The 23,506-nt window shown below is 36.4% G+C and overlaps 1 protein-coding gene across 1 annotated transcript in view; it reads left to right on the top strand.

Moving 5' to 3' along the window:
• Positions 1 to 23,506, top strand: part of TASP1 (taspase 1) — a 259,816-nt gene that overhangs the window by 47,591 nt on the left and 188,719 nt on the right. Inside the window, exon 6 of the mRNA XM_081832292.1 lies at positions 9,456 to 9,535. Coding sequence (XP_081688418.1) covers positions 9,456 to 9,535 — 80 coding nt within the window. The remainder of the gene's footprint in view (positions 1 to 9,455; positions 9,536 to 23,506) is intronic.

Raw genomic sequence — 23,506 nt, 5'->3', positions numbered from 1 at the left:
TGGTCTATGTTACTTTTAGGCTCTGTCTTTGCTTAGAGGACCCCTTTCAATATTTCTTGTAGGGCTGGTTTTGTTTTTGCAAATTCCTTTAGTTTTTGTTTGTCCTGGAAGCTTTTTATCTCTCCTTCTAGCCTAGCTGGGTGTAGTATTCTTGGCTGCATATTTTTCTCATTTAGTGATGTTAATATATCCTGCCAGTCCTTTCTGGCCTGCCAGGTCTCTGTGGATAGGTCTGTTGCCAATCTAATGTTTCTACCATTGTAGGTTACAGATCTCTTCTCCCGAGATGCTTTCAGGATTTTCTCTTTGTCTCTGAGACTCGTGTATTTTACTATTAGATGTTGGGGTGTTGACCTATTTTTATTGATTTTGAGAGGGGTTCTCTGTGCCTCCTGGATTTTGATGCCTGTTTCCTTCCCCAAATTAGGGAAGTTCTCTGCTATAGTTTGCTCCAATATACGTTCTGCCCGTCTCTCTCTTCTTCTTCTGGGATTCTAATTATTCTAATATTGTTTTGTCTTATGGTATCACTTATCTCTCGAATTCTGCCCTCGTGATCCAGGAGTTGTTTATCTCTCTTTTTCCCAGCTTCCTTATTTTCCATCATTGGGTCTTCTATATCACTGATTCTCTCTTCTGCCTCATTTATCTTAGCAGTTAGATCCTCCATTTTTGATTGCACCTCTTTAATAGCCTTTTTGATTTTGACTTGGTTAGATTTCAGTTATTTTATTTTTCCCAAAAGGGTTTCTCTAATATCTTCCATGCTTTTTTCAAGCTCAGCTAGTGTCTTTAAAATCATCATTCTGAATAGTAGTTCTGATATCTTACTAGTGTCTATATTGATTAGATCCCTGGCTTTCCATACTTCCTCTTGTTCCTTTTTTTGAGGTGATGTTTTCCATCTTGTCATTTTGTCCAGAGGAGAATAGATGAATGAGAGAACAAAATGGTAACAGGGTAACAACGTCCCCAGAAAATATACACTAAAGAAATCAGAAGAGACCTGAAACCAGAGGAACAGAAAAGGAAAGAAAGAAAAAAGAGAGAAAAAAAAAGAAAAAGAAAAAGATAAAAACAAATAAAAATGAACAACCAGAAAAACAGAATATGATCAAATATGATCAGTCTGATGCATAGTTTAGTGCCAAACACTAGATTTTGGGCATATTTTGTTCTGTTAGAAGAAGGTGCCTCCCAAAATTTTAAGCAAAGAAAAACTTATATATGTACAAAAATGAGTGTTAATATGATGAAGGGATGGAGTATGAATGTAAAGATGAAAATTATAAAAGATTTTACAAAACAAATTGATAAGATAAGAAGTTGGTTGAAAAAAGAAAGAAATAAAAAGGGAGAGAATGTGATCAGGCAGGAGACTAGAATAAAGCCATACACTAGACATTATGGTATGTTTTGGTCTGTTAGAAGAAACTGTATCCCAAAATTTTAAAGAGAGAACAACTTACATATATGTATACCAAAAATAAGGTTAACTACTATGAAGGGATAGAATATGACTCTAAAAATGAAAAATAAAAAAGGATTTTTTAAAAAAGGGATTGATAAGATGTTGGTTGAAAAAGGGAAAAAGAAAACTTAAAAAAAAAAACCAGTTATAAAAAAATGAACTTTGATGGGGTGCCTGGGTGGCTCAGTTGTTGAGTGTCTGCTTTTGGTTCAGGTCATGATCCCAGGGTCCTGGGATCCAGCCCCACATCAGGCTCCCTGCTCCACGGGAAGTGTGCTTCTCCCTCTCCTACTCCCCCTGCTTGTGTTCCCTCTCTCGGTGTGTCTCTCTCTGTCAAATAAATAAATAAAAGCTTTAAAAAAAAATTAACTTTGAAAGACTAAAGAATCATGGGAAAAAAGCCATGAATTCTATGTGCAGTATTCTGCTAGCGCTGGAGTTCTGCTGTTCTCATTGATAGGTAAAGTTGGTATTGGCTGGCTGTTCTTGCTGATCTTCTGGGGGAGGGGCCTGTTGCTGTGTTTCTCAAATGTCTTTGTCGGAGGCGGAATTGCCCCACCCTTGCCGGGTTGGGCTAAGTAATCTGTTTGGGTTTGCTCTCCAGAGCTTTTGTTCCCTGTAAGCTTTCTGTACAGCTTTGGAGGTCGAGAGTGAAATGGCGGCCTCCCAGTCTCTGCCCCAGAGGATCTGGGAACTCGGGGCCCCACTTCTCAGTAAGCCACCAGAGGAAAGCAGTCAGTCACTCCTGTCTCCCCAGTCTCCGGCCGCACTTTGTGCTCACCCGGCCTGTGACCAAGCGTTTCTGTTTCTGGCACACGACCCTGTTTGGAGTCTCCAAACTCAGCAGATCCCTGCGGTGCGCTCCTGCACCGCTTCTCCTGGGGGAGGAAGGGGATTCTCCCCATATCTGCTGCTTGTTGGGTCCCTGCTGGAAGAGTAGTGGCCCGAATGTGCTGTGGAGCCCCTTCCTCGGCTCTGTCTCTGCAGCCGGCTTCTTTGCTTCGATACCTGGGAGCTCTGCCGCACTCAGGCATCCCTGGTCTTTCTGTGACCCCGAGGGTCCTGAGACCACACTGTCCCAGTGAGGGTTCCACTGCCCGCTTAACTACTGGAGCGTCGCCCCTCAGCGGAGCAGACTTCTAAAACTTCTGATTTTGTGCTCTGCTGCTCTATCATTTGCCAGTAGTCGCTGATGGAGGCCCCTTCCCCGCCATCTATCCTCCCGAATATCGCCTTGGATTCACTTCTACGCACATCCTACCTTCCTGAAAGTGGTTGTTTTTCTGTTGAGAGAGTTGCTGCTATCCTTTTTTTCAATCTCCTGTTGAGTTCGTAGGTGTTGTGAATGGTTTGATCCCTATCTAGTTGAATTCCTGGGACCAGACGAAATTTAGGTCTCCTTCTCCTCTGCCATCTTTCTCCTCCCTACCGGTCTGTAGTTTTCTTATAAAATCTTTGGTTTGGGTTTATTTTGCATCTTGGATATGTAGGGAAATATACTTTATCAAATTCGGAATATGCTTTGGCTGTTAATTTTTCAGATTTTTTTTTGTTTCCTCTTTATATCCTTCGGGACTCCAATTGTATGTGTATTTGACCTCTTGAAGTTGTACAGATCACTAATAAATTGTTTACTTTTTCTATTCCTTTTTCTCTTTGTTTCGTTTTGAATAGTTTCCGTTGCTGTTTTCAAGCTCAGTATTTTTCTACAATATCTAATCACTTGTTAATCACATCAAGTTTATTTTTCATCTCTGACATTGTAGACATCTTCAGAAGTTTGATTTTTTTGCAGCTTTATAAAGTGTCTTCTCTGTATGTACTTAACATGTTTACTCTTTCCTGTAGCTTCTTGAACGTTTGAATAGAGTATAATAATTGCTAATATCTTTGTTTACTAATTTACTATCATCTTTGTCATTTCTGAGTTGTTTTCAATTGAAATATTTCTCTCCTCTTTATTGGATGCATTTCCTTGCTTATTTGCATGCTTTGTAATTTTTTATTGCATTCAAGGCATTGTGAGTTTTACCTTATTTGGTGCCACATATTTTACAATTTTAATAAATACTCTTGAGCTTTATTCTAGGGTGTGGTTAGGTTATTTAGAGACAGGTTCATCCTTTCAGGTCTTGCTTTATACTTTGTTACATGAAACTAAAGAAGCATTTAGCCTTGAGCTAATTTTGCTTTGCTATTGGGTAAAACTCTTTGGAGTACTATATCAGATGTACTTAGAATGAGGTTTCTTACTTTGACTGATGGGAATAGGAGCTGAGCTGTTCCTGTCCCTTTGTGAACTTGGGGCTTGTTTTCTCTAAAACTTTTGCGGTATTCTTTCCCAGGCCTTGGGTGATTTCCTATTACACATACACTCATCTCTATTCAGCTGAAGACTAGAGGGGACTGTGCAGATATCAGAGTCCTTTCTCTTTGCAGCTCTCTCCTCTCTAGTACTCTTTCCTGTGAACCCTGGCTGTCAGGGCTTTTCTGGATGCCCAGCTCTTTCTCTTCAACTGAGAAACTGCTGGGCTTTGCCTGAATCCTTTCTGTGCCATGGCCTGGAACCTGTCTAGGTGGTAAGCTGGGCCAGTCATAGGGTTTACCTTTTTTGTTTCCTTTCTCTCAAGGATCACTGTCTTTATGTTGTCTACTAATATCTGAAAACTATTGTTTCCTACATTTTGTCTGATTTTTCAAAACAGTTTCTTCAGGCAAGGGTGTAAATTTGTTCCCTGTTATTCCATGTTGTCCAGAAGCAGAAATCTCTCACATTCCTGGAAGTTTATTGTATACCTGCAGTAATTGAGAAAAAAATTCCTTGAGTGTCCTAAATAAACAAAACCAAATTTATCATGTTTTTACTTTGAGCTTATTTTTATATGACCCTAATAAGTCTAGTTATCTAATTTCTGTAATGATAATAGCTAACGTTTGTTGCATTTGTACACTATATCACACACTGTTTTATGTGCTTTACGTGCATTAACTCATACAAATTATACGATGATTTATGAAGAGAAGACACATTTTGCAGATAATGAAACTGAGTCCCACACTTGACCACTTTTAGGCTATTAGAAAAATTTGGAGTCCTTTCATATCACATTAGAAGCAGCAGATTAGATGTAAAGGGAAAATGAGGGCGCCTGGGTGGCTCAGTTGGTTAAGCGACTGCCTTCGGCTCAGGTCATGATCCTGGAGTCCCTGGATCAAGTCCCGCATTGGGTTCCCTGCTCGGCGGGGAGCCTGCTTCTGCCTCTGACCCTCCCCCCTCTCACGTGCTCTCTCTCTCTCATTCTCTCTGTCTCAAATAAATAAATAAAATCTTAAAAAAAAAAAAGAAGTAAAGGGAAAATGGAATCCTTTTATAATAATGAGAAGTAACTGTTTACACCTATTTAATTATTCATTCATTTCCCCTTCACTCAGCAAATATTTATTGCTCATTTTCTGTGTGCTAGGCATAAAGGTACAAAAACTGTCAAAGGCAGATGGAACACTTACAAATCATGGTCCTCTGGTGTTATCTGTCAGCACTGTATGGGGACAGCAAGGCATTACATACAATAGGTGTTTTTTAAGAGTTCTTTAAGTAAAAAGTTCATTTATCCATATACCTTAGTTTTTGGTTATAGCCACCATGATGTTGTATTGTTTCAGTTTTGGTGTTTGGTCAGATTCGTAGAGTATTTGGTATCTTCATAAACTTGGTGGGACTACCATCATAATCTGTGTCACATTTACGCAAGTTTCTTTATTTTATTTATAAAAGTATAGCTTGAATCTTTCTTTTTCCATTATGATAATAGGGTATAGCCTTGATAGGCATTATCATTTAGAACAGGAATTGGCAAACGATGGCTTATGGGCCAAATCTGGTCTGCTGCTTGCTTTTGTAAATAAAGTTTTATTGGGACACAGCCATACCCATTTGTATATGTATTGTCTATGGCTTGTGCACTGCAAAGGCCAAATAGAGTTGTTGCAAAAGAAACATTGTGGCTACAAAGCCAACCTATTTACTATCTGGCCCTTTACAGAAAAACTTTAATGACTCCCAATATAGAAGTTATAATTTTTGGAAATTATGTTTCTTTTGATGAGAAAGGAAAAGCTAGACAAAGATTGTTTTATGTTTAGTATAAATGAAACCTTAAGGTGCTCATTAGACCTTAGGATTTTTTTCAGAGACAAATTTAGTTTTTGGTACATTGTTTATTTTAAAGTACTATTTAATCTATTATATTTCATAAATTTGCTCAAATTTGTGCTACTTTTGTTGTATGAATGTGAAAAGGCAATTAAAAAAAAGACAATTCAAAAATGAAAGATTAAAAGAAACATAAGAGATCTATTAACTAATCAGAAGGTAGAGATTTAGATAGATTCCCATTTAAACCAAAGTTTAAAGACCAAAATAACAATAATAGAAAACATTTTATAAGACAACCAGAGAAATGGAACATTGATGAGATATATTTTGATTCTAAATATTGTTCATTTTTTTATGTGTCAATTGCTTATGTCGAGGTTCTGTTTTTTAAGAAATAATTTTTTATTTATTTATTTTTAAATATTGTTTATTTATTTGTCAGAGAGAGGGAAAGAGAGAGAGAGAGAGAGCACAAGCCGGGGAAGTGGCAGGCAGAGGGAGAAGCAGCCTCCCCACCGAGCAAGGAGTGTGATATGGGACTCAATCCTAGGACCCTGGGATCATAACCTGAGCCGAAGGCAGATGCTTAACCGACTGAGTCACCCATGTGTCCAAAAAGTCATTTTTTAAATGTAAAAAAATTGAAATTAAATTAAAAAATCTTTTAAAGAGTTAAATTCTTACTATTTAATTTGGTTGGTATGTTATTTCCAAATACAAGTTCCCCTTTATTTTCACTTTATATGTCTATAAGCTTTAAATGATCAATACCTACTAATTTGTCTTTCCTTAGTTTTGTATATTTATGATGAATAAGGAAGCAATAGGTAAAATAGATAGAAATCAGTTTTTAAGTACAAAGAAACAGCTCTCATTTTCTCCTGTATCTTTCTCATCCAGAATAACGTATTTTGATTATTGGGATCTCTGAGCATTCTTGAGAGCTTTCTAAATCACAAGATGACACATTTTTAGACTGATGATAAAGTCATGGTTCTTTGGAAATGGGTGGTTGCCATCCATGAGGTTGCAGTTCACATCTCCTATTTGCCCAAAAGCTCTTTCTAGGAGGCTTGGCTGTGCTAGTGTTGGCAGCAGCAGTTAGAGTACGGCTTGTTGAAGGTTTCAATCACCCCTCCTCAGGGCTGCTCTCAGTAGAGTGTTGTTGCTTTTTGTTTTACATTGTGTTGGACTTGTTTTAAGTATAACACAAGGAAAATGCTGTCCCTTAAGGAATTTTGACACCGTAGTTTATTACTATTTGTTTAATATCTTGCCAATGTTTATTTGATGCTTAGTTTGCTTTAGGCACTGTCGCGAATGCTTGGATATATCAGTGAAAAAACAAAGATTCCCACTCTTATGAAGCTTACAGTTTCTTTGGGGAAGATAGAAGTGAATAATAGATATAATATGTAAATTATAAAGTGTCTAGTACGTAAGAAGGTAGAAAAAAGAAAAATGTAGAAAGAGCAAAATGGCAGGGATTGGGAGTCCTGGATAGGTAGTTGGGTACAGTTTTAAATAGGTCTCATTAAGGGGATACATTTGAGCAGATGAGGGAATTTACCATTTGGGAAATAAGGATGAGCCTGATAGAGGGAACATTCAGGGTGAAGGATTGAGACTGGAAGTCCCTTGGCATATTTGTTTTTGGGGAGGCTGGAGTAGAGTAAGCCAGAGGGCAAGAAGACTAAGAGATGAGGTAAGGAGGGAGCAGAAAGGATCAGATCACTTGGAATTCTCATGAAAACTTCAGGTTTGTCCAGGTTTTGAGAAGAGGAATGTCATTGTCTGACTTGTGTTTTACAAGGATGTCAGTGGCTGGTGAGCATAGACTGGGGCAGGGAACAAAGCAAGGCATACATAAAAGTAATGAGTCCATTGCAACAGTCCAGGTAACAGATGATGGTGGTTCAGACAAAGGTGGTAGCAGGAGAGGTGGTGAGAAGTGGTCAGATTCTGGATATATTACAAAGGTAGAGTCTATGGGATTTCCTAACTTGATTTAGACAAAATTTATCTAAAAGTTTTCTCCTTGGAGAGTCATTAAGACTGAAAGAAAGGTGAATTGATACTGCATTTAATGTTCTAGAAAGTGATTTTTTTGGACATGTTAGTATCATGTAGCTTTTCAGAATTTTAAAATGATTTCAAAAGCACTTATATGCCATTTTTGTGTGATTATTAACTACTAGACAGGTAGTTTTTGATAGTAAGAAAAGGTCAGATATTCAGTATTCTTATCCATAAGATGGCATTCAGATAGTCACCTTCTGTGAATATTGTAAAATGCCTCAACTATTTTAAAAACTTGCATAGCAGCCAATGGCAAATTGATTTAATTTAAAAGCAATGACTGTTTAAGAAATGAAAAATAAAACTAAGAATATTTTGTAAAATGCCATTGATTCCAGATACGGGGATTGAACCCAAGATGACCAATGGGCGTGCTAAGATTTAGCTTCAAACTTCTGTTCTGATCATTTAATATGTTACTTTGGCATCTCTTTTACATCTTCACATGAAGAGAAGTTATTTCTTATATCACATTCCTTTTCTGGAAGAAGGAAGTGCTAAAAATGCCATCAGGACGGCTCAACTCGCATTCAAGTTTCTATTTCAGTTATTCTTCCATTTGAACTTTATGTGACAGCTTTTCTTTGCATATTCTATGCAGTGGTCTTCATTTGATAGAAGAATAGGACAGACTGTTTTCTACTTTCAGAATCCTTTAGAATTTAAAAAATATAGAAGTTTGAAGGGGTAAAGTTGTTTATTCTTGTTGGCCCTCCTCTTTTTTCAATGCCTCCTACCTTTATGTATATTGGAAAATAGTTATTGGACGTAAGTATTTAGTTTCTCACTAGAACTATTTGGATGTTTTTGAGTGGCTCCTTAGATTTTGTTTTGCTGGTCTTCTTAACAAATGAATCTAAAGACTTCAATGTGCATTACTTTGAGTGTTAGTGTTGGAATGATTAGATGAACAGAAACAAAAAATAGGGAGCAGAAAACTAATGAGCAGGCACAAGTTCAAGGAAACCCATTACTAGTCGGCTGAGATCTTTAAGAAGTTGGCTATGGAAGGAGATGAAGTGATTATTATGGTAACTGCTTGCTATTACTGGGTTAGGGAATGAATGGAGTGGTTAATTATCCTGAATGCTATTTGAAATCTTTGAAAATAAGTTTTTTACAGTTAGCTAACAATATCCTTTTATTTACTTCTTCATGTTAAAACTTGCAGTTTAGGGCTTAAAAAATTACTTTTGTTACACACCATAGTACTTACCACAGTAGAAATGATCTGAGGGGCATACATATAGGTCATATGTATATTTTTGTTGCACCAAGGCTTGCAAATGTAAGTACATTTCATTGTTTTGGGGCATCTCTGGATGTACTCACTCATGTTGAGTAGATCCAGTTGTTACAGTAGGCAAGATTACCAAATCTGAAAACAGCCACTGAAACTTTAATTCTTAACCTGATTAAATGGATCTTGTGACCATGGTGATCCAAGATAAATCTTAATATTTTCCACTGGGAAATCAACTATTTTTTTACTTCTTATGTTGAATTTTGCCAGTTTTTAGTTGTTGGTTATTGCAAATGAAATTGTACCATTTTCAATTGTAAAATTTCTAACTCGGGGAAAATTTTAAAATTTGGGGCATATAGCCATATTATTATTTTGAGGTAAACCTAGAATTATATCTATATGCAAGACATTTTTTCAGTTGCCTTACTGTATGATTTATATTTATTGAATATGTAGAAGAAGATGATACTGAATTTTTAAAAGAATAATTTTTCTGTTGTTAGCTTTTTAGTTGGAGAAGGAGCCTACAGATGGGCAGTAGATCATGGAATACCCTCTTGCCCTCCTAACATCATGACCACAAGTGAGTAAAAACTTTTCAAAATTAAGCATATATACCTGGAAGTGTTACATTGCTTTAATCCACATAGTACTCTGATATTTAAAAAAGGAAGCTTATATGTCAAAATATTTATAGTTAAAAGATACATAGAAAGTTATTTGATTTTAAGGCACTTTTATATTCCTGAGGATCCCCCCATTCTCATGCTTTTATAGAAGTACTGCTAAAGGATCCCTTTTAGGTTACTTAAAATAATTACTAACAATAAAACCTTGACTGTCATCCCTGGTCTTTACCTCACCATCATTTTGGATTTCTTTTTCATTTCTCCAATATCAGGTTCTCTGTTTCCTGAATCTCATGTGTTTTTTCTCTCTCTTGTTTTATTCCCTTATTTGGTATAATTAAGACTAGAAATTGTTTTCCCTAGGTTTTGAAGAACTTGTTCTCTTATGTTCTAGTTTTCAGTCTTGCTGTTATGCATTTTGATTCCCAGTTCTTTGTGGTGTACTTTTCGTCTTTGGAAAGAAGCCTTAATTCCTGTGTTCTTAATATTACGATGAAGCGTCTTATAATGGGTTTTTTTTTATTCAATATGCCTGATACTTACTGAGTACTGAGTACTTTTAATCTGGAAATTCATGTGGTTTAGTTTTGGGGAAATTAAAAAAAATTGTATATTAATCTCATCCCTTATCTTTCCTCTATTTTATTTTTCTAATTTCTGTGAATTGGATGTTGGATCTTATGCTCCAATCCCTTGTATCTTTTTCAAAAATTATTTTTTCTCCTTTTTGAAATCTTTTTTGTCCTACTGTCTCAGAAATGTCTTCAGTTTTATCTCCTAAATCTTCTACTTCTTTTTTTTTTTAAATTCTACTTGAATAAATGCTTCAAGCAGAAGTTCTTTTTTTTTTTTTTTAAGATTTTATTTATTTGACAGAGAAAGACACAGGAGAGAGGGAACACAAGCAGGGGGAGAGGGAGAAGCAGGCTTCCCGCAGAGCAGGGAGCCCAATGCGGGGCTCCATCCCAGGACCCTGGGATCACGACCTGAGCCGAAGACAGATGCTTAACAACTGAGCCACCCAGGCGCCCCTAAACCTTCTACTTCTTTTTTTTTTTTTTTAAGATTTATTTATTTATTTGTCAGAGAGAAAGAGAGAGCGCAGCGCGCATGAACAGGGGGAGTGGCAGGCAGAGGGAGAAGCAGGAGCCTGATGCGGAACTTGATCTCAGGACCCTGGGATCATGACCTGAGCCGAAGGCAGACGCTTAACCAACTGAGCCACTCAGGCGTCCCTAAACCTTCTACTTCTGATGAATTTGTAATTTTGGCTTTTATTTGTTTTAATTTCTAGGGATTCATCAATGACTAATACTTTTTTTTTTTACAAAAAAGAATAGTATTGACCTATGGTGAATTTGGGAGGTGAATTTGGGAGGAGAAATTATAACTATTATTTAGATTTAAAAAAAATTTAAATGCTGTCCTATATTGGGCACTTGTCTAATCCTCAATCAAACCTTTTTTGGTTTTGGGAGGGTATCATTGGTAGGTTTTTATTCCCTTTCAGTGTTCCAAAAGTTTTCAGAATGTCTTTCTCAGGTTTATTCTAAAATAATCTTCTACATAGTTTCTCACATACTTAATATTTCATTCCCATATGTAGATGTGAATTTCTATCTGGTATTATTCCCTTCACCTTAGAACAAGCATTTCTGATAATGTGGTAGGTGTAGTGGTGAAAAATCAGCTTGTTATTTGAAAAAATCTTTATTTTGCCTTTACTTTTGAAATATAATTTGTTGGATACAGACTTCTACATTGTCAGGTTTTTTTTCTTTTAGCACTTTTTTTCCTTTTTTTTATTGTGGTAAAAAATATATAACATAAAATTTACTATTTTAACAGTATTTAAGTATATAATTCAGTGGTACTACATACATTTCAGTCTTGTATAACTGTCACCACTATGCATTTCCATTAACTTTTTTATCATCCCAAGCAGAAAACTCTATACCCGTTAAACTACCCATTCCCCCTTCTCTCTAGGCCTTGGTAGCCTCTATTCTACTTTCTTTCTCTATGACTTTGTTCTAGGTAGCTCCTTAATCATACAGTATTTGTCATAGACTGATTTTTAGGCTTTGTGAAAGTGAGTCTATTTCAGTTTTGTTCTTAAACTTAGAAACCTTAGTACTAGCCTGTGGTCTTTCTTCCCAAGATATAGCCTTTCTAGGGTTTTATTCAAAAGTCTCAAACTTGAAACTTTGTCTCTTCTACAGTAAGTATCTCTCAAAATCTTTGTCAGCTTTTCAGCTGTTATTTTCCTCACTAAACTCTATGGAATCTTGCATCTTGTATGAACAGTTAAGGACTTATTCAAGAATTTGAAGGGATGTTTATATAGATTTGGGGGCTTCCCTTTTTTTGTGTATGTGGCTTTCTCCTTACCAGGATTCCTCCCTCAATTTCCAGTTGCTTCAGTAGCCCCAAACACCTTCATCTCCATCCGGCAAGACTGTAGTTTTCGATTTGAGATCTTTTTGCTGTGCATCTACAGTTTTGACTGTAGTGCCTCATGGGGAAAGCTGTATGAATGTGGATCTCACCCAGTATGTTTCTTTTCTTTCTGTGGTTGAATTCTCTCCTATTTCTGCCAGCTTTTTGTCACTAGCCTTCAAATAGCTTTCTTTTTTAATTAAAAAAATTCTGACTAGAGTTTGTAATTGTTATTGGTCTGTGGGTTAGTCTTATATAAGCTACTCCATTACCAGGAGCTGGAACCTATGTTTTGTAAATGTGTACTATTAACAGCTATAATAATATAACAAATATAAATTAAAAAATATAACAAATTTCACATTATAAAAGAGAGTTGATTACTTTAACATTGTATTTGTTACTTTTTAATTGTGTGGTACAGGAATATGTTACCTTTTAAAAAATTGAAACATTCTACATAAACCTAACCTTCCTCTTTACTTCTCTTCTCAGCCCCAGCCTCTCCTGTCCACTCCCATAGCCACACTTATTTGTTGAATTTACTTGTTTCTGTGTCAACAGAAATGCTGGAATATGTAGTATTATTATTTTTGTTAGGTTTAGATAAATGGTATCATACTCTATAGTATCTTTAGTAAGTTTTTAGATAAGTGGTATAATATGATACTTCTAATTTTTTGTCAGTCAGCAAAATATTTTGAAATCTCTCCATGTTGATATATATAGATCAATTAATTTTTAAACTGCTGAATAGCATTTATCATATTTATTTAGCTATTTCTCTTTGATGGGCATTCAGGTTGTTTCTAGCTTTTGCCATTAACATTGATGATTTCACAAATATTCTTGTACATATCCCTTTGTACTTAAGTGTTTTGTTTATCTAGGTGGAAGTAGATTTGCTGAATCAGAATGTACATTTACCATTATGCTGGCTATTTGTGTTTCCCCTCCCAAGACATTTACTCTCTGTCTACTTTTGCGAAGTCTGTCTTTGTAAAGCTGCTGCCATTACTGACCACATAGTAGCTCAGAGTATAGGCTTTAGAGGCATATATCTTTGTGTGACCATGGACAAGTTACCTCCAAGAAACTTTTCTTATGGACAGATTGTGATTACTTGAGATAATGTATAAAGAATTCTTATTCCAATTTGCACATAGAAACACTCAAATGTTAATATAATTCTTACTGTTAATAATATGTTTGATATGAAAATGATCCTGGTGATGTGATTTCATCAGAATTTAATAGGTCTAGCTCTTTAGCACTGACTTGTGATTTTAGTGATTGATCCAATCTGGAGTTAGGTGTAACCATTAGAGCAGTGGTTCTCAACTTTGGCTGCATATTAGAATCCCTAGAGAGCTTTGAAAAACTCTGAAGCCCTGGCTGCGTCCAAAATCAGCTACTCTGTAGCTGACACCCAGGCATCTGAAGTTTTTGAAGTTTTGCAGGTAATTTCAATGTACATTCAATTTTAACAATGCCTGGGATAAAGCTTGTACATGCTTTTGAGTTCTCCCAGAAGATTCATTAAAGTTGAAATTGAAAGGAAAATAATTTTGTTGTTTCTTGGTAAAGGCCAACCTTAAGTAGTTTGTGCTACAAAGTTGCTACCATCTATTCTTTAATTTTCAGCTGTTTTATGCCTTGAATGGACCTAAGGTATATGTTTAAATATAAGTAAAGAGTAGATTGCAGACATTGTTCTGTCCTATCAATTTATGGGTGTGATTCTGCCACAAGGAATCCTATTTTCTTTTCTATTGACTGGATTCTGTTCTTACAGCTTTTCTGCCTTTGAGTAGGATACTTTGAAAGACAACATGATTGATAAAACATTTTGTGTACTAATTTAGAATTTTATTGTAGCTGGTATGTGGTACTTCGCTCTTAAATATGGCCAGTTATGCTGTTTTAAGTTTTTCCCCCTACACTTTTTATTTATTTATTTTTTATTTCAAGTATTTTATTTTTTTTATTATGTTCAGTTAGCCACTGTATAGTACATCATTAGTTTTTGATATAGTGTTCAATGATTCATTAGTTGCATATAACACCCAGTGCTCTGTTTTAAGTTTTTAATTTTTAGGTAATTATAAATTCACATGCAGTTGTAAGAATTAATAGAGAGAGATCCCTATGGATCCTTTGCTCAGTTTCCTCCAGTGGTAATAATCTTGTAAAACTATAGTGCAATACTACATTTGGGATATTGACGTTGATTTAGTCAAGATACAGAACACTTCCATCTTCACAAGAATATCTCAGTTTGCCTTTTTATAGTCATACCCACTCACCTCCATGCCTTCCTTAACCCCTGGCAGCCACTGATCTATTCTCCATTAGTATAATTTTGCTATTTCAAGAATGTTATATGAATGGCATCATTCACTATGTAACCTTTTGGGAACCAGCTTTTTAATAATTCAGTATAGTTCTCTGGAGAGTCATTCAGGTGGTTGTATTTATTAATAGCTTGTTCCATTTTATTGCTAAATAATCCATGCTATGGGTGTAGTTTAACTATTTGTTTGTTTAACCATTTATCCATTGAAAGACATCTGGATTGTTTCTGGTTTGGACCTGTTATAAATAATGCTACTATAAACATTTGTGTACATTTTTTTCTGTAATTCTTTTTGAATGTTTTGACAAAATATACATAACATAAAATTTATCATCTTAAACATTTTCTAATGGTACTGTTCAGTGGCCTTAAGTGTACTCACATTTTTGTGCAACCATCACTTCCATCCTTCTATAGAACCCTTTTTATCTTGCAAAACTAAAACTCTACTTATTAAACAGTAATTCCCTCCACTTAGCCCCTGGCAACTTAGCCCCAGGCAACCACCATTCTGATCTCCATCATTAAAATTTGACTACTGTAGATACCTCATGTAAGTGGAACCATACATTATCTGTCCCTTTATGACTGGCTTTTTTCACTTAGCATGATGTTCTCAAGGTTCATTCATGGTGTAGAATCTGTCAGAATTTCTTTCTAAGGATGTGGGGTACTTGGGTGGCTCAGTCAGTTAAGCATCCAAGTCTTAATCTCAGTTCAGGTCTTGATCTCAGGGTCGTGAGTTCAAGCTCTGCATTGGGCTCCACGCCAAGTGTGGAGCCTACTTAAAAAAAAAAAAAAGAATTTCTTTTTAAGGCTGAAAAATATGCTGCAATATATATACCACATTTCGTTTATCCATTTACCTATTGATGGATACTTAGGTTGCTGCAAACCTTTGGCCACTGTGTATAATGCTGCTATGAACACAGATGTACAAATATCTGTTAGAATCCCTGCTTTCATTCCTTTTGAGTACTAAGAAATGAAATTGCTGCATTTATGATAATTCTATTTTCAGTTTTTGGAAGGACCACCATATTGTCTTCCATAGTGGCAACACCATTTTAAATTTCCACTAGTAGTGCACAGGGGTTCCAGTTTCTCCATATCCTTACCAACACTCGCTACCTATTTATTTTCTTTAAATAATAATCATTCTAATCGGTGTGAAGTGGCATTTCATTGTGGTTTTGGTTTGTATTTCCTAATGATTATGATGTTAAACATTTCTCATGTGCTTATTGGCCATTTGTATATCTCCTTAAATGTCTCCCACAGGGGAAAAAGAGATAAGTTGAAGGTGGGGAAAAAGCACCAGCCTTTTAAATTCCCTGGAAGTCAATTCATCTGGAGAGGGAGGGCAGAAGATATGCCTGCCTCTCTGTCTGCACTTTGTGATCAAGAAGCAATCAGAGCACATCCTAGAATCTGGAGGACAGGGTCTTTATTTCCCAAGCTGGCTCTCACAGGCTGTGTGCAGTCTGCTCTAGGAATACATGCATGGTTGTCTGCCAAAGGGATGGGGATGGGGAATGGGTAGATGCTACTGCATGCAGTAAGAGCTGAAATTAACCCCAAGTAATGACAGTTTACTTCAAGCCTTTGAAAGTAACAGCCTTAAATAGACTCCAGAGTTCCATAACTTTTGCATTAGATTCTGGCAGGCCAATTATTGTTTAGGTGGAGAGATGGATTCCTGGCATTTCCTACTTGGCCATCTTCTCTCTAACTCCATTTTACTAGTTTTGTATTATATCATTCTGATTTAGTTTATTAATCCTGTCTCATAGCTATTTGCATATGATTAAAAAATTTAAATAAGTTATCATTACCTTTGTATATGATGTCTTTTGCCTTATGGGCATTTTAAATCTTATGTGATTATATCAGTCAATCATTATTTTAACAGATTCTGTTAACATTTTATAACATTTGATAACATTTTATGGAAAATCTTCTACTTTAAAACCAATTAAACTAAAAAATAAAGTCTCTCTCAAAAAAACCTGATATTTATGGCTATATTGTTGTGTGATGGTTTAACTTTTTTGGGCCCCCTTTTTTTAGATTTTATATATTTAAATCATCAATACTTTAAGATTTCATTTTTATGTGTAGTGTGAGGTGGAAATCTAATTTATTTTTCCAAATAGATAACATTATGCCAAGACAGCTTATTGAATAACATATTCATTTCCTACTGGTATGAAATATCACTGTATTTCTCAAATTCCATTAGAATATACATGAATTTGTTTCTGAATTTGATGGTTAATTCTATTAACTTTTTTTTTTTTTTTGGTTCATTTCTATGTCATTACTACAGTATTGTTTTCAGACCACGATTAGTTTATTATTGGATATTTTGAAATTTTGGTTGGTATTGTAAATAATATCGTTCTCCATTTTGCTTCTTTAACCTATTTATTGTGAACTCTTGTAGACATACCTCCTGTAGGTAGACAGTTATGTTGGCGTTATAACATACTTACAAGTTTTCTTGTACATATATTCTGTGTCAGCTGGCTTTCTCTAAATACATGCACTGTAGTAGAATTGCTGGATCAGTGTCTTTCTATCTTCATCTTTACCAGATGATGCCAAATTATTTTTCAAAATGTTTTTTGACAGTGAATATAATTGTATTTCATATATGTATGTTTGTGTATATGTGCATATGTGTGTGTATGCATATACACATATATTTGTGTAGCTATGTTACTAAACCCTTTTATTAATCTATAGATTTATCTGTAGATTTATCTATAGATTCTGGTTGATTCCTAAATTCATAAGCACATCATTTGTGAATAATGATAGTTTTATTTCTTTCTTTTGAATCTTTTTTTTTTTTCTTTTTTTTTTATTTATTTGACAGAGAGAGAGAGACAGCGAGAGAGGGAACACAAGCAGGGGGAGTGGGAGAGGGAGAAGCAGGCTTCCCGCCGAGCAGGGAGCCCGATGCGGGGCTCGATCCCAGGACCCTGGGATCATGACCTGAGCCCAAGGCAGACGCTTAACGACTGAGCCACCCAGGCGCCCCTCTTTTGAATCTTTATACTATTTTTCTTTCCTTTTATGTTGACGAAGGACCATCAGTACAGTTTAATAGAAGCAATGATAACTGGACATGTTTAAGAATAGTGCATTTGATTGAAAATTCAGTTATATATTATATTTGGGAGCTTTATTTGGCAAGATTTAAAAATTGTAAATGAATTTAATGTATTTTTGTTTATTAAGAGGACATTAATTTTTTTCTTTTTTTATTTAAATTCAGTTAGCCAACATATAGTACATCATTAGTTTCAGATGTAGTGTTCAATGATTAATCAGTTGCATATAACACCCAGTGCTCATCACATCATGTGCCTTCCTTAATGCCCATCACCCAGTTACCCAGTCCCCCACCCACCTCCCCTTCCGCAACCCGCAGTTTGTTTCCCAAAGTCAAGAGTCTCTCATGGTTTGTCTCCCTCTCTAATTTCTTCCCGAATCATTCAGTTTTCCTTCCCTTCCCCTATGATTCTCTGTGCTGTTTCTTATATTCCACATATGAGAGAAGCCATATAATTGTCTTTCTTTGCTTGACTTATTTCACTTAGCATAATACCCTTCAGTTCCATCCATGTCAGTGTAAATGGTAGGTATTCCTTCTTTCTGATGGCTAAGTAATATTCCATTGTATATATGAACCATATCTTCTTTATCCATTCGTCTGTTAAAGGACATCTCGGCTCCTTCCACAGTTTGGCTATTGTGGACATTGCTGCTATGAACATTGGGGTTCAGGTGTCCCTTCTTTTCACTACACCTGTATCTTTGGGGTAAATAGTAGTGCATTTACTGGGCCATAGGATAGCTCTATTTTTAACTTCTTGAGGAACCTCCATACTGTTTTCCAGAGTGGCTGTACCAGCTTGCATTCACACTAACAGCGTAAGAGGGTTTCCCTTCCTCCACATGCTCGCCAACATTTGTTTCCTGTCTTCTTAATTTTAGCCATTCTAACTGGTGTAAGGTGGTATCTCATTGAGGTTTTGATTTGTATTTCCCTGATGCCAAGTGATGTGCAGCATTTTTTCATGTGTCTGGCCATTTGTATGTCTTCTTTGGAGAAAAGGAGGACACTGGGGAGGAGGGAAGCAAGATGGCAGAGGAGTAGGTGACCTCGTTTCGACCAGTCCCTTGAATTGAGCTGGATATCTACCATACCATCCTGAACACCCACGAAATCAGCCTGAGATGTAAGAAGATATATCTGGATCTCTACAAGCAGAAAAATGCCACCAGGTGCGAGTGGTGGCTACCGACCGCTCTTGATTTTCCTAGGGTGCATCTTGCCTGGGTTGTGGTTGATATTTTGGACTCTGTACATTCCCTCAACCATCCCTCAACAGAGTGACTAGGAGGAGGAAATCCCAACAAAGAAAAGAACCAGAGACAATGGCCTCTGCCATTGAACTAATAGATATGGATATAAGAAAGATGTCAGACATAGAATTCAGGGTAGCACTTACGAAGTCATTAGCTAGGCTTGAAAAAAGCATTTGTAACAATATAGAATCTCTAAGGGCAGAAATGAGATCTAATTGCACTGAACTTAAAAATGCTATGAAAGAGAAGCGGTCTAAACTGGATAAGCTAACAGCTAGGGCAAATGAGAAAGAAGAACGAATTAATGATCTAGAAGATAAGCTGATAGAAAGGAAGGAAGTCAAGGAGGATAGGGATAAACAACTAGAAGCCCATGAGATCAATGACGCCATGAAACGTTCCAAAGTCAGATTATTGGGATCCCTGGGGGTGGAGAGAGAGAGAGGACTGGAATGTATACTTGAGCAAATCGTAGCTGAAAACTTCCCTAATCTGGGGAAGGAAACAAGCATTCATGTCCAAGAGGCACAGAAGACCCTTCCCAAGACCAATAAAAATAGACCAATGCCCCAGTATATAATACTAAAACTTGCTAATCTTAGAGCCAAGGCAGCTATCCTGAGAGCAGCCAGGGGGAAGAGATTTCTTACCTATGGAGGGAGGAACATCAGAATAATGTCAAACCTGTCCACAGATACCTGGCAAGCCAGAAAGGGCTGGCAAGACATAATCAGGGTACTAAATGAGAAAAACATGCAACCAAGAATACTTTATCCAGTAAGGCTGTTATTCAGAATGGATGGAGAGACAAAGAGCTTCCAGGACAGGCAGAAACTGAAAGAATATGTGACCACCAAGCCAGCCCTGCAAGAAGTAATAAAGGGGGATTCTATAAAAGTAGAAAGACCCCAAGAGTAAAATAGACCAGAAATTTACAATTTATAGAAATGGGCTTTACAGGCAACATGATGGCACTAAATTCATATCTTTCTGTAGTTACTCTCAACGTGAATGGCCTAAATGCTCCCATGAAATGGCACAGGGTTGCAGATTGGATACAAAGACAGGACCCGTCCACATGCGGTCTACAAGAGACTTATTTGGAACCTAAAGACACCTCCAGATTGAAAGTGAGGGGATGGAGAACCATTTATCATGCCAACAGACCTCAAAAGACAGCTGGGGTAGCAATTCTCATATCAGACAAATTAGATTTTAAAGCAAAGATTGTAGTAAGAGATGTAGAGGGACACCATATCATACTTAAAGGGTCTATTCAACAAGAAAATCTAAAAGTTGTAAATATCTATACCCTCAACATGGAGCAGCCAACTACATAAGCCAGATGTTAACCAAAATAAAGAAACATGTTGATAATAATACATTAATCGTAGGAGATCCTAACACTCCACTCTCAGCAATGGACAGATCATCTAAGCAGAAGATCAACAAAGAAACAAGAGCTTTGAAGGACATGTTGGACCAGATGGACTTAGTAGATATGTGTAGAACATTCCACCCTAAAACAACAGATGCTCATTCTTCTCAAGCACACATGGAACTTTCTCTGGAATAGACCACATACTGGGTCACAAATCAGGCCTCAACCGATACCAAAAGATTGAGATTATTCCCTCCATGTTACCAGACCACAATGCCTTGAAACTGGAACTCAATCACAAAAAAATTTGGAAGAAATTCACACATGTGGAAATTAAAAAGCATCCTACTAAAGAATGATTGGGTCAACCAGGAAATTAAGGAAGAACTTAAACAATTCATGGAAACTAATGAGAATGAAAACACATCGGTCCAAAACCTATGGGATACTGCAAAGATGGTCCTTTCAGCAGTGTGGCAGAATACAAAATCAAAACCACAATGAGATACCACCTTACACCAGTTAGAATGGCAAAAATTAACAAGACAGGAAACAACAAATGTTGGAGAGGATGTGGAGAAAGGGGAACCCTCTTACACTTGGTGGGAATGCAAGCTGGTACAACCAGTCAGGAAAACAGTATGGAGGTTCCTCAAGAAGTTAAAAATAGAGCTACCCTAGACCCAGCAATTGCATTACTAGGTATTTACCCTAATGATACAGATGTAGTGAAAAGAAGGGGCACATGCACCCCAATGGCATAGCAGCAATGTCCACAATAGCCAAACTGTGGAAAGAGCCAAGATGTCCTTCAACAGATGAATGGATAAAGAAGATGTGGTTCGTATATTCAATGGAATATTACTCAGCCATCAGAACAATGAATACCTACTTTTTGCATTAACATGGATGGGACTGGAGGGTATTATGCTGAGTGAAATAAGTCAATCAGAGAAAGACAATTATCATATGGTTTCATTCATATGTGGAATATAAGAAATGGTACGGAGGACCATAGGGGAAGGGATGGAAAACTGAAGGGGGAGAAATCAGAGAGGGAGACGAACCATAAGAGACTATGGACTCTGGGAAAACAAACAGGGTTTCAGAGGGGAGGTGGGTAGAGGAATGGGGTCTCTGGGTGATGGGTATTGAGGGCACGTGTTGGGATGAGCACTGGGTGTTATACACAACTAATGAATCATTGAACACTACATCAAAAACTAATGATGTACTATATGGTGGCTAACTGAACATAATTTAAAAAAAAAAGAAAAGGAGGACATTAATTTGTTAGTCTGATGAATTATGTTGATTTTTTAAAATGTTAAAACAATCACATTTCTTGTATTTATCACATACTATATTATGAAAGAACTTAATTTTTTTTTTTTTTTGCTCTAGTTGCCATATATGTACTTGCGTGTGTTAACAGCCCCACAAAAGACTGGTTCATTGGCCTTTTTATTTTAAAGAAATGGCGCTCCAAATCTAGTAATGCTTGCTGCCTTGAAGTCTACTTGTTTGATATTAAAGTAACTGTAGGGGTGCCTGGGTGGCTCAGTCAGTTAAGCATCTGACTCTTGATTTTGGCTTAGGTCATGATCTCAGGGTCATGAGATTGAGCCCGACATTGGGCTCCACACTGGGTGTAGAGACTGCTTAAGATTCTCTCTCTCCCTCTTCCTCTGCCCCTCCCCTCCACTTGCACTCTATATCTCTAAAAAAAAAAAGAAATAAAAGAATAACTGCTTCCTTTGATTAGTGTTTGCATGTATATCTTTTTCTTTTTGTTTTCAATCTTTGTGTGTATTCTTATATTTAAGATATGTCTCTTAGAAGCAGCACATAAATATAAATTTTTTTTTGGGTGATCTTTGTATTTTAATTTTTGCATTTAGTCCATTTACATTTAATTCAATTACTCATATATTTGGATTTGAATCTACTCTTTTACTCTTTGTTTCTTATTTGTCCCACATGGTCTATGCCTCCTTCTATATCTCATTTCTTGCCTTCTTTAGTATTATTTTCTATCATTATATTTTCTTTTTTAGTATGTTTGTATTACCCTTTTTTATTTATTTTTTCTCCCAGAGAGAGAGAGAGAGAGAGAGTGCGAGGGGAGGGGCAGAGGGAGAGGTAGAGAGAATCTCAAGGAGGCTACACACCTAACAAGGAGCCTGACATGGGGCTTGATCTCACAGCCCTGGGATCATGACCTGAGTCGAAATCAAGAGTCAAATGCTTAACTGACTGGGCCAGCCAGGCGCCCCTCTATTGCCTTGTTTTACCATTCTCTTTGAATTAACCTAGAAATTTCAACATACATACATGACTTATGAAAGTCTATTAGAAAATAGTACTTTTTACCACTTCTCAGACAATGCGAGAACTGTATAATACTTGAATGAACTACATTTAACATCTTCCCAGCTTTTGTGTCTATATTTTAAAACACAGTATGTATTTAAAACAGTGGGAGACATTATTATTTTATAACAGTCAATTTTTATTTAGATTTGCCTATTTACTTTTTCCTTTGCATTTCATTCCCTCTACTTTTTTTTTCTTTTCTGCTTCCACTTTGTATTATTTTCTCTGTTTCTGAAGAACACTCATTAGTATTTTCATTAGTACAGGTCTTGTTGGTGATGAATTCGCTCATTCTTGTTTATATAAAACTTTTTATTTTTATTTTTTTTAAAAGATTTTATTTATTTATTTGACAGAGAGAACACAAGTAGGCAGAGTGGCAGGCAGAGAGGGAGGGAGAAGCAGGCTCTCTGCTGAGCAGGGAGGCTGAGGCGGGGCTTGATCCCAGGACCCTGGGATCATGACCTGAGTCGAAGGCAGACGTTCAACCAACTGAGCCACCCAGGCTCCCCTAAAACTATTTTTATTTTGCCTTCATTTTTGAAGGATATTTTCACTGAATATAGTGTTCTGAATCAGCAGATATTTCTTTTCAGCTACTGGTAATTAGTCTACTGTCTTAGGCTTCAATTTTTTGCTGTTGAAAAGACTGCTGTCATTTTAACTGCCACTTAATTGAAGGTAACCTGTTTTCTCTCTTGCTATTTTTAGATTTTTCTATGTCATTGTTCTTACTCTCTTTTACTTAATGTATCTTGGTATGAACTTTTATGATTTTAATTTAATTTATGGATATTGTTTAGTTATTAAATTGGTAGATTAGTGGCTTTTATTTATTTTCTAAAAAATTTTTTTATTATGTTATGTTAGTCACCATACATCACATCATTAGTTTTTGATGTAGTGTTCCATGATTCATTGTTTGTGTATAACACCCAGTGCTCCATTCAATACGTGCCCTCCTTAATACCCATCACTGGGCTAACTGATCTG

Source organism: Leptonychotes weddellii, chromosome 10, assembly GCF_054177405.1.
Source record: "Leptonychotes weddellii isolate Sample4059 chromosome 10, ASM5417740v2, whole genome shotgun sequence".
Lineage (NCBI taxonomy): Eukaryota > Metazoa > Chordata > Mammalia > Carnivora > Phocidae > Leptonychotes > Leptonychotes weddellii.
The sequence above is the reverse complement of the archived record's forward strand: the minus strand, read 5'-3'. Positions and strand labels throughout refer to the sequence as shown.